Source organism: Pan paniscus, chromosome X, assembly GCF_029289425.2.
Source record: "Pan paniscus chromosome X, NHGRI_mPanPan1-v2.0_pri, whole genome shotgun sequence".
NCBI lineage: Eukaryota > Metazoa > Chordata > Mammalia > Primates > Hominidae > Pan > Pan paniscus.
This window is the reverse complement of record NC_073272.2, coordinates 123,541,655-123,556,497: the sequence shown is the minus strand read 5'-3', so window position 1 is coordinate 123,556,497 and position 14,843 is coordinate 123,541,655. Positions and strand designations below refer to the sequence as shown.

At 35.6% G+C, this 14,843-nt stretch overlaps 1 protein-coding gene across 16 annotated transcripts in view; it reads right to left on the bottom strand.

Moving 5' to 3' along the window:
- The window catches only part of STAG2 (STAG2 cohesin complex component), a 143,488-nt gene that overhangs the window by 17,782 nt on the left and 110,863 nt on the right, over positions 1-14,843 (bottom strand). For all 16 annotated transcript variants that reach the window (XM_003823123.5, XM_055106878.2, XM_008976723.5 and 13 more), the window contains 5 exons: positions 13,383-13,557; positions 8,225-8,364; positions 6,636-6,737; positions 3,154-3,302; positions 1,138-1,266 (listed from right to left, as the gene is read on the bottom strand). In XM_003823123.5, coding sequence (XP_003823171.1) covers positions 1,138-1,266; positions 3,154-3,302; positions 6,636-6,737; positions 8,225-8,364; positions 13,383-13,557 — 695 coding nt within the window. The remainder of the gene's footprint in view (positions 1-1,137; positions 1,267-3,153; positions 3,303-6,635; positions 6,738-8,224; positions 8,365-13,382; positions 13,558-14,843) is intronic.

The window sequence follows — 14,843 nt, the reverse complement described above, 5'->3', positions numbered from 1 at the left end:
CAGTTGTATCAGTTTTATAACTGAACATAGACCTGTGTGACCCACATACCTAACAAGATACAGAACTTGGCAGGGCACAGTGGTTCACGTCTGTAATCCCAGCACTTGGCGAGGCCAAGGTGGGCAGATCACCTGAGGTCAGGAGTTTGAGACTAGCCTGGCCAACATGGTGAAACCCTGTCTCTACTAAAAATACAAAATTAGCCGGGCATGGTGGTGCACGCCTGTAATCCCACCTACGCAGGAGGCTGAGGCAGGAGAATCACTTGAACCCAGGAGGCAGAGTTTGCAGTGGGCCGAGATGGTGCCTGAAGGACAGAGCTAAACTTCATTTCAAAAAAAAAAAAAGATACAGAACTCTAGTACCCTAGTGTTCCCATTCAAACTCTCCAACACTAGAAGTAACCGTTACTGTAATTTTTATCACCATACATTAGTTTTGCCTGCTTTAGAATTTCATATAAAATCTATAGTCTTTAAATGCAAAATACTAGTGAGTTTTCAGACAAGATTATTTACAATATGAAGTATCCATACGCTTCTGCCCTTTTACACCTCAAAGCCATGGCGAAAGGTAGAAGATTTTTGAGAATTTAAATCCATTTTGGGGGCTCTTTTATAAGTCACTATTATTGGAGACTAAACCAGAAGAGTGCCCTGTTTGAGAATTAAAGGATGTTCCTGATGGATTGCCTTTATTACTCTTTTTCAAATGCTCCCTCCTTAGTTGGGTTAAGGCACAAATGCAGATAATAACACAAAAAGCAGCCAGGCAGTGGTTCCTGCCTACAGTCCCAGCTACTCAGATTAAGGCAGGAAAATCACTGGAGCCCAGGAGTTCAAAGCCAGTCTGGGCAATATAGTGAGTCCAGTCTCTTAAATAATACATAAAGTATTCAAATTACACGTCAAAAGCCAAAATTATACTGGAGGAAAACTCACAATATTAAAATAGAGTATTATGCATAAAACACAGTTATAATCCTTAAATTATAAAGTTGCTGAAGTATAAACTTTTTTGTGTATTAATGCAATCCTACAATTCTGTGTGAGTAGAAAGGAGAGAAACCAAGTATAAAAATTGCCCTTAAGAATCCCAAAATGAAATTAAATAGGACATTTCCAGCAAATACATACACTGTTCTTTTGTCTTGTCGAAGTAGTTTAGAAGAAAATTCACTCAGAATATCAAGAAATGCCAAATTTAAAGGTGGATGGCTCTCCCCTTGCGGATTAGGCTCTTTAAAAGCAAATTCTATGCCATCTCTGCAAAGGAAAACAAAAAATAATTGAAATAAATATTTGAGGGACTATAATAAAAAAGTCAATAACTTAGGAAATTTCACTCACTACTTCCTTTGCCAAGCTTTTAATTTGAGGAATAGAAAATAAGCAGGTTGTAAAGTGTGAGAATGTGCAGATATACTGACATTTTATGTCACTGTTACTTTCTTTAAAACAATACACACACACACAAACACACACACACGCCACTTAGCTTTCAGTCTGAATATGGTCTGGTATATCTACATTCTTTAATCAGTACTTTTTTCCATAGAAAATAACATAAATTCTCTCACATAATGATCAATACATTATCTGTATTTTTCAAGACATAAAGGAGACCTACTCTAACATATAGAACGTTAAAAAATAATTCACAAATATTTGTAATAATTCAAGAGTAAAGTTTAAAATTAAACCCCATCTAAGGCCCATTTTAACTATATTTATGTGACGATAAATACCTCTATTCATCAAAATAACAACCCAACATTATAACTCTATCAAATATGTAACTGAGTAAAAAACAATCCAGATGGAATCAAGAAGGAAAAAAGGATATTACATGAAAAAAAGATATTATTTCTGAAAATAATATACAGGTAGTCCTTAAATATTATGTAAAATTACCATCTAATGGATGCATAAAAATAAACTTCAGTTTTAGAAGAAAGTGAAAGGAGTTAATTAAAGTTGAGGCAGGAAGCCGGGTGTGGTGGTTCACACCTATAATCCTAGTGCTTTTGGTGGCCTAAGTGGGAGGATCTCTTGAGGCCAGGGGTTCAAGACCAGCCTGGGCAACATGGTGAGACCCTGTCTCTACAAAAAACAAAATAATAATAATAATTAAGTTGAGGGAGTATACGCAAAACTTAAACAAGAGCAGCATATTTTCCTCAGAGAGACAGTTAGCACTTTTATAACTAAATGAGCAAGAGGATGAAGGAGAGTCCGAGAATCTAAAAGCAAGGTTCTTTAACCCACAGGTAACAGATAAAGGGTTTTAATACACAAATGTTGGTTATGTTAAAGGTCTAAAATGTACCCATACTTTAAAAGTGCAATTGATCACTAAATTACATGCCCAGTATAAAATAAAACGACTTTCAATTTTGATAAGGGCAACAAAATATGCAGATGGAAAGAAGGGTGTGGATCAAAACACGGGAAAAGGTCACTACAAAGTAAGAGTGCAGAACCAAAGAAAAAACTTGAGACAAAGGAATCAAACCTCAAAGATTTCTCTATCTGACAATGAGATCATGACAAAAGTTGATTAAAAAGATGTGTAATGCTTGAATTTATGCTGCTTTGATTCACATAATTTATAGACTTTGTATGGTTTAAATTTAAACAAAGGCTTATAAACGGAGTTTTAATCCTAACTCATTTTATTGTTGTTGTTGTTGAGACAGAGTCTCGCTCTGTCCCCCAGGCTGGAGTGCAGTGGCGCAATCTCAGCTCACTGCACCCTCTGCCTCCAAGGTTCGAGCCATTCTCATACCTGAGTTGCTGGGACTAGAGGTGCACACCACCACTCCCAGCTAATTTTTCTATTTTTAGTAGAGATGGGTTTCACCATGTTGGCCAGGCTGTTCTCAAACTACTGGCCTCAAGTGATCCTCCTGCCTCAGCCTCCCAAAGTGCTGGGATTACAGGCATGAGCACCAAGCCTGGCCCAACTCATTTGTTAATTGAGATAGCACTGTAACTGGTTCTTTAAAATTAAGAAAGGAGATAGTGTAGAGATTTATAAGCTAATAATAAAGCATAAATTTAATTTAGTTATTCCAAATGAAAGGGCTAGATTTAAAAATAAAGTTTCATGACTAAAAAATATGAGAGCTGAATAAAATATCTGGAGATTACTTGTGTAGCATGGCAATGGCTTCTCTTGTTTTCAACTGATCAAGTCCAAAAGTTAAAGCAAAACGTCGAGCAAGTTCTTTTATGCCACTAAATGTAGAGGATGATCTATCAAAATTATAGCCATTTTCTTGTATCATTTCATTAAAAAGCTGTTTGGAAAGAAAGAAAGCATGTTAAAGTTCTTAATACCTGGAGATTAACATCTTTTAAAATATTACATTTTCATTTAAAATACAGGTGTTCAATAAATGAGGCACTGTATTTTATTGCAAAACACTAAAACATGATGCAAATGACCAAAAGTGCAGTACTTCGTATATTTAAACTGGAGGTTTTTATTAACATTAGAAACCCTTCAGGTTAGTTTTGGCAGAATGCTATCCTGCTGGTATTAATTGGATATTAACATAGCATATAAAAATATAAAGGGGAAAAAAAACCCCAGCAAATTATTAGGCAACCATGCTCTGTTATTTACGTTTAAGTGGTGAATCTTTACATCAAGAACTCTTAACATGAAACAGCGAAAGCTTAAGAATTTTAATCTTCTTTGACAAAGCAATTCTAATTATAGGACTTGAACCAAAAGAAATAATATTTATGCACAATAATATGTACAAAAATGTTTTAGTGCTATTTGTAATAACAAAACTTGTAAAAAAAACCTCAGCGTAAACAAGGAGACTTTGGTTAAATTGTGGTCTATCTACAAAATGGAATATTATATAGTCGTCAAAATGGATATGCTAATCATCCTGCTTTGGTTAACTATACACTGTGTCAAAACATCACTATGTACACCCCATAAATATGTACAATTATGTATCAACTTTTTTTTTTTGGAGACAGAGTCTCGTTCTATCACCCAGGCTGGAGTGCAGTGGCATGATCTTGGCTCACTGCAACCTCCACCTCCCGGGTTCACGCCATTCTCCTGCCTCAGCCTCCCGAGTAGCTACGATTAAAGGTGTGTGCCACCAAGCCCAGCTAATTTTTGTATTTGTAGTAGAGATGGGGTTTCACCATATTGGCCAGGCTGCTTTCGAACTCCTGACCTCGTGATCTGCCCGCCTCAGTCTCCCAAAGTGCTTGGATTACAGATGTGAGCCACCGCACCCGGTCATGTGTCAACTTTTTAAAAGGAGGAAGACTTCTGGGTATACACCCAGAGAAAATGAAATCCACATGTTGAGGAAATATCTGCACTCATAGAAGCAGAGAACAGAATGGTGGTTGCCAGGGACTGGGGGTTCGGGGAGGCTGAGACTTTGGTCAAAGGGAACAACGTTTCAGTAGGACAGGATAAGTAAGTTCTGAAGATCTATTGTACAGCATGGTGACCACAGTTAAGAGTAATGTACTGTACTGTTTATCTAAAAACTGCTAGAACAGTTGGTCTTAAATGTTCTTACCACAAGTAAGTAAGTATGTGATGTAATGTTTATGTTAATTAGCTAAATTTAATCATTTCACAATGCATACATATCAAAACATCATGCTGTATACCGTTAAGTACACAGAATTCTTACTTTTCAATTATACCTTCACAAAAATCTAGAAAAAAAAATAAATGAACCTCTCCTGCTCCAAAAAAAAAAAAAAATGCTGAGGAAATTATTTAATGGCATAAATGTGTTCAGTGTTTATTAATATTAAAATGCAGCCTTACAAAATGGAATGCACAATTTAATTTTGTTAAAAAATCAGATTTCATGTACGCATAAAAAAGAGTAACAAGGCCATCAAAAAACAAAAAGGTTATTGTGAAATGAAAACATTAAGGATAATTTGCATTTGTTCCTTTTTATATTTTCTAAACAGTACAGCTAGCAGCTATTACTTTATAGCAAAAGTTATTTTTTAAATGCCATCTTTTCAACCATTTAAATTTTATTTATTTTTCTTTCTTCATTTTCTGTAGAGATGGGCTCTTGCTATGTTGCCCAGGCTGGCCTCCAACTCCTGGGCTCAAGCAATTCCCAACCTTGGCCTCCCAAAGTGCTGGGATTACAGGCATCAGCCACTACACCCAGCCTACATTTTATTAATTTTAATAGAGAAAATTCAAATTCTCAAATAAAATTAAGAACATTCCTGGCCGGGTACGGTGGCTCACGCCTGTAATCCCAGCACTTTGGGAGGCCGAGGCAGGTGGATCACGAGGTCAGGAGATTGAGACCATCCTGGCTAACACGGTGAAACCCCGTCTCTACTAAAAATACAAAAAAATTAGCCGGGTCCGTGGTGGTGGGTGCCTGTAGTCCCAGCTACTTGGGAGGATGAGGCAGGAGGATGGCGTGAACCTGGGAGGTGGAGCCTGCAGTGAGCCAAGATCACGCCACTGCACTCCAGCCTGGGCGACAGGGCGAGACTCCGTCTCAAAAAAAAAAGGAAAAAAAAAAAAGGACATTCCTAAAAGAAAGTTCATTAAGTTGGAATGGGTTGGGTTGGGTTTTGCATGCAAATTTTGTCTCCAAAGACAAAAGTATACTAAGTCAGTAATTTTATCTAATTAAATGCCTCAACACTGCCAAAATGAAAACTATTGGTTTTTTAGTTTGTTTGTTTTGAGACAGAGTCTCACTCTGTCGCCCAGGCTGGAGTGCAGTGGCATGATCTTGGCTCATTGCAACCTCCACCTACGAGGTTCAAGCAATTCTCGTGCCTCAGCCTCCCAAGTGGCTGGGATTATAGGCGCACACATCATCATGCCCAGCTAATTTTTGTATTTTTAGTAGAGACGGGGTTTCACCATGTTGGCCAGGCTGGTCTCAAATTCCTGATCTCAGGTGATCCACCCACCTCGGCCTCCCAAAGCACTGGGATTACAGGAATGAGCCACGGTGCCTGGCCAAAACTATTGTGTTTTAGTTATAAAATTAATATACGCTCACAAAAATAAGTTTGGAAATATACAGAGAAAAAAGTAGAATTCAACATGAAATCTACCAAAACAAGTTAACCACTGTTAATATATTTTGTGATTATGAAGCTCTTTATACATTAATGAATATAGATCTACACTAATTTTAAGTGTTGTACAACGGTCATCGCAGAAATGTACTATACAGTAAATTTATCTAATATCCTAATAGACTTTTAGATTCTTACTTCCTATAAACAACATTGCAATATACAACTTTGTATATTAACTTTTGCAAACTTGTCTTATCACCTTGGATAAAAGAGTAGATTTAAAAAGTAGAATTGCTGCCTCAAATGGCATACACATTATAAATTTTTACATAAATGGCCAAATTGCCTACCATATCTATATTTCCTCCATACCTTAGATAGCTATAGGTTTTGCCAATCTTGACAGTTTGAAAGCAAAAAAATAATCTCACTTATACTTTCTTGTATTTCTACTTTTATAAATTGCCTATTCAATTTGAAACTTTGCCCAATTTCAACTGCTACCTTATTTTGCTAACTATTAGGTGTTAATTGTGTTAGCTAAAGTTGGTACTCTTAATGCTTACCTGTTGCAGACTGAGAATAAGGGTCTTAGCACACTGAATTTTGTCTATCTGCCTTGTTTTACTCATTGTTTCTTTGATGATATCTCCATAGTCATTATAATACTATAAAGAAATTTGTACAAATTAGAGCTTTATCTCTTAAAACTACTTGACAATAAGACAAATTTTAGGTTAGTCATGTAAACACGTCACAAAGTATGTATTTAGCCAAAATTATGCCTTCAAAGGCAGGAAAGAATGTTACTGAAACCTAAAGATCATTTCTAAGCATACAATCCCTAACTTCAGTAAAATCATATATACAAAACAGTTAAGATCTAATCAAATTAAGCTCCAGACTTGGTTAAAATAAAGATGGTATACTGGTCAGTTTTAGTCAAAACAACAATTAGGTTATGCAGATTTTCAGAAGTAACACAAAATGTACAAACAAAATTCTCTTTGTAAAACAATAAATATAATCTCAGTTACACTTATAACTAATTCATTGATACCGGGTATACAGGCCACGAGCAGTTTAAAACTTTATTAATTTGGCTTATAGAATCTAACAGCCTATAAACAACTTTTAAAAGGAAAGCATATAAACAACTTTTAAAAGTTGTTTATATGACATTTACATTACACATTGCACATGAAATTTTTTCCTAATTTAAGATTGTGTTTCAAACACGTACAATAACAATTATCAGAGATAACAGAATAACCACGTCCCTATGACCAGTAAGTGACTTTAGAATACCTAAGACTAAAACTTTAAAATTTGTTAAATAACTTCATAAACAACCTTAGTTTAAAAAAAAAAAAAACCTGGTAATTATCATCCCAAATGATTTAAGTTCCAAAATAATTTTCAATGATATTAGAGTTCAAGTAGCAAAATATTCCAGAGAGGATTAACTAGGTTTAAATATATTACATATTTTATTTCTTGAAAGCAAAGGCTTTAAAAAGTTTACATTTATAATTAGATTTTAGTTGAGGAAGGATTTTTAAGCTATCTTACCACATTTAGTCACATTCTGTTAGTATAATCAACAATATCCTGTTTATCACTACTTTCAACTTAACAAAACCTCACATATAGTTATGAAAATTATGAATAACCTAAGGTTAATCAAATCAGACTTTGAGAACCAAAGGGGAAAACCTTAACAATCACAGTGGAACAGATAAAGGAACTCAGGTCACAAAATGCTTGGAGTTATTCAAGGTCGCAAGATGCATAGTAACCAAGCCAAAACTACCACCCAAGTCTTCTGACTCCTGAAACTCTTTTTAATGCTACATCAAGCAGAGGAGGAATGCCATCCTATTATCTTAAACTGAATCATACATGCTATTTCTGATAGTGACAAATTAAGAGAGGCCATCTCCAATATTCTAAATGCAAACGAACACAATAAACCCAAAATGTCCATTAACTGGAGTAGAGGTATAAGGAAATGTATTGAAAACACTAAATATTTTAAAATACAACTCTTTTACACTAGAAATGTAATTTGCCACTTAAAGAATTCAATGGCAGCCATGCATAAAAACTAGTGTTGCATTTTAAAACTATCTTGCTATCCATTTTTCAACTTTACCTTCATATACTGTTTGAAGATATCTGCAGCTGTATTCATCTCCACCACAGTATATACAATTAGCTTACAAAATGCTGCAAGTAAATTTCTTCTCTTGTGCAGAGCTTCAATTTTACTGGCTTCATCCTCTTGCTGACCATCTGGAGAAAAAGTCCCAAACATTAAGTATCTTGTATTTTATTTCAACCATGTATTTTTTTTAATTCTCACTATGAAACATGCTTTTATAAGAGAATTTGAAAAGGGAAAAACATTAAAATTAAAATTATAACCATTCATAATTTATTCCAATAGACTAAATTTTTGTGACATCAAATAATGATCAGAACAAATGGAACTGAATCACTCCATTTGTTCGTATTCCATGTTCACCTAGTGAAGTCAGGCTAAACTTGCCTAACATTCGTCTACTTCCCTAGCAGGATAGTTTGTCAACAAAATCTGCACACTCAACGTCTGTTAGTTAAGGCTCCTACGTTCCTGAACACTGCCAACCTCAGAATTTCTCCTATCCCTTCCAAGGATGATCCCACCTTACCTCAAACCCCAAAATCTGGCTATAACAGTCCTCCTTTGTACATATATTCAGCTAGACAGGCCCCAGAAACCATTCTGTCTTTTTAAAATAATCTTGCATATTTCTACTCTGATCCATTATGTGAAATCTTGACATTCAATTCTCAAGAAGACAAACTTATTTCCAAATTCGCAGTCAGGGAAGCCCCACTGCAGCCTCCAAGTAATGCAAAATAATTGTTTTACTTATTGGATACTGTAAATAAAACTGGATGAAGCTTTTTATATTAAAAAAAAAAAGCTGCATACAAAAATTTTTCCCTCTGGACAGATTTTACAAATGAAATTACTTGTAAAAAAACAAAACAAAAACCACTATCCCAGGCCGGGTGCGGTGGCTCACACCTATAATCCCAGCACTTTGGGAGGCCGAAGCAGGCGGATCATCTGAGGTCAGGAGTTTGAGACCAGCTTGGCCAACATGGTGAAACCCCATCTCTACTAAAAATACAAAAATCAGCTGGGTGTGGTAGCACGCGCCTATACTCCCACCTAGTTGGGAGGCTGAGGCAGGAGAATTGCTTGAACCCGGGAGGTGGAGGTTGCAGTGAGCCAAGATCACGCCACTGCACTCCAGACTGGGCAACAAGAGTGAAACTCCATCTAAACAAACAAACAAACCACTATCCCTTGTTAAATGAAATTAAAATTGTTTATGTTTATTAGCCATTTATAATTCCTCTGGTGAACAGTCTGTGCATATCCTATAAGCTCCAATATAAGGTTCCCAATATCAAAAACTATTTTATGTATAGTAAGAATGTTCCTTCATTTAATTAATTTTTCATCCTGTCTCTGGTAATCTTTGATAACTTCTAGTAAACTAAAACCAAATTTTAAGAGTAAGAATTTAAGATAGACCATCAGAGAAAGTTTTATCTCAAATGTATGTCCCAAGATGCAACACTATTTGCTTAGAAACCTAAGACATATCATTACACTGAATACATAAAGTAACATTTTCTTAACAGCTCTGTCACTATAATGGACAATTTCTACATGACATTGTTTCCAATCGCATACAGAAATTTTCCCTCTAAAGACTAAACTATCCTATGATATTCAGAGTTTTTAAGTCCTGATTTTTATTTTTCTCCACTAATGGCTTGTCAAGAATTAGCCAACTTTTTCTCTTGTGGATGTTAAGGAATGTAGAGAAGTACCTAACACACTGGGCCTTTCATAAGTGTCAGCTGCCATTATTATTATGCATTGTCAATGAAATGCCTCTAGGAGCATTCCCTATTTTACTCTCCCTTTCTAATCTGATGTAGGCTAACAAATACAATATCCAAGGGTCTACAATACTAGATGTTAGGTGAGGATGAGTAACAATGGAAACTATCGTATGCTGCTGGAAGGAGGGTAAAACAATACAACCACTTTAGCAAAATATGATCAAGTTTAAGATGCACACACACTACATAATCTAGCAATTCCACTCAGGTATACACTAGAAAAGCAAATGTATATGTGCTCAAGGAGCTAAGCATTGAAATATTTGTTGTAACGCTATTTTAATTGAGGAAAAAGTAGAAATAACCTAAATGTCTAAAAAATAAGAAAATGGATAAACTGTAGTTAACTTGTATCATATAATATTCAGCAGTTAGAATAAATGAATTGTAGCCACATGTCAACACTGAAAAAAATCTCAAGAATGTAAATTCAAAAAGGAAAACTGCACTGGGTGCAGTGGCATGTGCCTATAATCCCGGATACTGAGGAGGCTGAGGCAAGAGTACTGTTTGAGCCCAGGAGGTTGAGGCCAGCCTGAGCAATATAGCAAGATCTCATTTCATATTTTAAAAAGAAGAAAAAAGGCAAATTGCAAAATGTTCAACATAATATCATTTACATGGAAGTTAGCAAGAATAAATGAACTATGTATTATTAACAGATACAAATTCTTAGTAAAATAAAATTGAAATGCAAAGGTGTGATAAACAACAAATTTGGGGTAGCAGTTATCTCTAGGGAAAATGGGAGGATAATGGGATAAGAGAGGAATACAAATGAGGGCTTCTTTTGTAACTGTGCTTTTATTTCTTTAAAAAACCTAAAACAAACACAGCTAAATTTGACAAAGACTGATGGAATGGTTATGTAAAAATCTGTTATATTTTATACTCTTCCATTGGACTAGAATGCACTTCATTTTAAAAGTGAAAATAGTGCCAGGTGTAGTGGCTCACATCTGTAATTCCAGCACCTTGAGAAGCCAAGATGAGAGGACTGCTTGAGCCCAGGAGTTTGAAACCACCCTGGGCTACACAGCGAGATCTCGTCTCTATTAAAAATTAAATAAATTAGCCAGGCAGAGTGGCACACGCTTGAGTCCCAGCTACTCCAGAGACTGAGGTGGGAGAATCATTTGTACCTGGGAGATTTAGGCTGCAATGAGCTATATGAAGTCCACACCACTTCACTCCAGCCTGGGTGACACAGTGAGACCCTGTCACACACAAACACACACATACACACACACAAGTCTAAGGAGATAAGAAGTGTGGGTAATTCTAGGAAGCTCCTAGATAAATCAAGAGTTTTGGCAAGCTTACTCTAATTCAACTCCCCATGGACTAAATGAAGCTAAGGCAGCCCCAAATTAACAAAACGGTTATGTACTAAAACTTATTTTGTATCAGGTTTTAGAATCCAACTGTACTTTCTCATAGACGTTTTAGAAGTTTTAAAAAAAGACGTTTTATAAAGTCCTATCCATTTTTTGGATTAACTTCAGATGTTAGCTTCTCAAAAGATGTTTCAATACCTGCAGATCAGTGAGAACTTACTCTACATGCCCACAACACTTTGTACATGCCTCCATTACTTATCAAAAATTGCACTATAGGCCGGGCGCAGTGGCTCATGCCTGTAATCCCAGTACTTTGGGAGGCCCAGGCAGGCAGATGACCTGAGGTCAAGAGTTCAAGACCAGCCTGGCCAACATGGTGAAACCCCGTCTCTACTTAAAAAAAAAAAAGAAAGAAAGAAAGAAAAAAGAAAAGAAAGAAAGAAAAAAAAAAAAGAAAAATTAGCTGGGCGTGGTGGTGGGCACCTATAATCCCAGCTACTCAGGAGGCTAAGGCAGGAAAACCATTTGAACCCGGGAGGCGGAGGTTGCAGTGAGCCAAGATTGTGCCACTGCACTCCATCCTGGATGGCAGAGTGAGACTCCATCTCAAAACAAACAAACAAACAAACAAACAAACAAACAACACTATAATTACTTCGTTCTTTTCAACCTGAATTTAATTCTTGAAGGATGAGACCTTGTCTCATCTTTTCATATCCATACCATCTAGTAAACTGCCTGCTGACCAATAAATGTTTGTCAAATCAATGTTATGAACAAAAGCATAACTAAGCCAATAGCTTAGAGTGACAGATGAAAAACTCAAAGTATATAAACTTCACTACATGGATTCTGACAACTGTTTTGGCTACTCTGGGTTTCTCATTTGTGTTGAGGTTAAGTTTTTAGTACATGAGCACAAAGCTCTCTATTGCTAAAAATAAGCTACATGCCATATACAGAATTACATATATACTTACACCCTGATATGCAGTGATACATCAGTATGGATATATACATGTTGATGTTGTATTTTCCTTTAAGTATTAACTTCACAGTTTGGGAGGCCGAGGCAAGAAGATCACTTGAGACCAGGAATTCAAGACCAGCCTGGGCAACATATCAAGACCCCATGTCTACAAAAAATTAGCCAAGCACGGTGGCACACCACCTGTAGTCCTAGCTACTCAGGAGGCTAAAGAGGGAGGACTGCTTTGGTCAGAGTTTGAGGGTGCAGTGAGCTAATATCATGCTACTGTACTCCAGGCTGGGCAACAGAGTGAGACTCTGTTTCTAAAATATAAAAATAAACAAAAATTATACCTTCAAACTAAAAACAAACCCAGAAAGACGCCGCCAAATATCACTTCTTTTCCATGACCTCATGCTAAAGTAAGGCAATTAGGGTGTGTAAACAATTAGGGTGTGAAGAGTAACTTAACACTAGGTAAGGCTGGTTTGATTCTTTTCCTGTAAACATTATATACTGCCCCAGACTTTTACAGAGCAGTTTCAAACATTTTTCTAACATTCAGAAATCAAATTAATACTCCCCAAATTAAAAAACAAAAAAAACCTACGGTATACAAGTACACAACAAAAAGTCACATAAATACTTTATTCTTTCCAAATTATCTGCATATTGGTATTACCAATGAATAAGGGCAAGAGGGAATAAATTTTATTGAGTACCTGCTATATGTCCAGGCACTATACTAGTCATTTGACTCAATTTTTAACAGTTTTATGAGGTAGTTAGAAATTAGAAAGCAGACTCAGTGCTAGTGAGAAGCAGCGATCTGACTTGAAAGCCTATACTCTGCAACATCACGTTTTCTTTACAATAGTACAAAAAAATGAACATAAATTGTGCTGGAATATATACCTGTGTTTCACGTTTTTAAGGATAAAATATATTTTAGTGCACCGATGTACATCATTGTTACTTAAGTTTGCTTTTATGGTGGACACACAGATTTAATAAAAAGATGGCAATAAAATTACCTGCACTATTATTATCATCATCCTGTTCAATGAAGACATGATCCAAAATAAAGCTGAGCAACTCAGACTGCAATGAAGAATCAGGGGTATACACTAATGGCTCTAGCATGTCACGCCCTCCTGACATAATCTGATGGCTGAAGATCATCAAAATATCACACAGAATAGTGAAGGCCTATTTAAAAAAAAAAAAAAAAGAGGAAAGCATGCTATAATCCAAGGTTTCTCACTAACTGCCACAAATAATTTACATATTTAACACAGAAACAGAATCCAACTTTCTATATTTAAAAATCTTAAGAGAAATCAATGTTTAGTATTTTCCTAAGATTCTAAAGCTGCGAAGTATAATTTATGTAACAACGAATGCTTATATTTGTATAAGGCTTTACTAACGGCAAAGTAATTTCACAAATTTTTTTTAATTTTCAGCAACATTAAGTGACTTGTACAATATGTTACACACTACAAAAATATGCAGGGTCAGGACTCAAACTCATGTTTTCTAACTCCAAATCCCCTACTTTGCTCTATATTGCAATGCCCCAAGGTATTCATTCTCAAATATGAAATAATGTATAAACTTGGTACCACTCTTCATTCTACAGAAGAAAAAACATTAAAGAGATAAGTATTAGAATAGAGATCACAAAATCTATGGTACTTATTAAGCACTCTCATTGTTCACACGTGTACTGATTAAGTAGCGAAAACATAACCAGATACAGGGCTGCTTACTATTTATCAGGTAAACCTGAACATATTATAATAAACATAAGGCTGAAGTTGTATCTCAAGGAGCTTAATAAAAACTCTGCCATGGGTTTTAAATGGAGTCACAGACTAATTAATTATTTGTTGGGAAGGGGTAATGAAAATAGAAATTTAGGGTCACAAAGTAAACCAGAAAATACATTTAAAGGAAGATCATTCCTGGAAAGACAATATAATACAGAGCACAAAGCAGATCTTATTAAGAGTTTTGCCATTTTGGAACTAACCACATTTACTTTTTCTCTTTATGTTTTTACCCCTTCCTTCAGTCTCTTCTCCTAACTACTATAGTAGTAATTTATACCTATTAGCATATTTCAGTCTACAAAAACTTGCAACATAAAGAGTAAGGATATAAAGTATTAAGTATGATGATATTTACTAATTAGCTGAACTGGCAAATCAAGTGAGCTGACCAGGACACATTCTGGGAAGCTGTTGGGAAGACTGGGCACATAAGCTGTTTAATAACTAAATAATTAATCTCTATGGCCTGAGCAAGGGATTATATAGGAGGTTACACAGGATAACCCACAAGGATTATGTGTTAATGCTATAAAAATAGGGATTATTATGCTGAATATCTTGGTGTCCCATGCAATTATAAAGTAATATTTCGTGCATTAGGTTTGGATCCGTGCATGTCATTAAAATCCTATTCCAAGAGTTTAAATCTAAATTCAATTT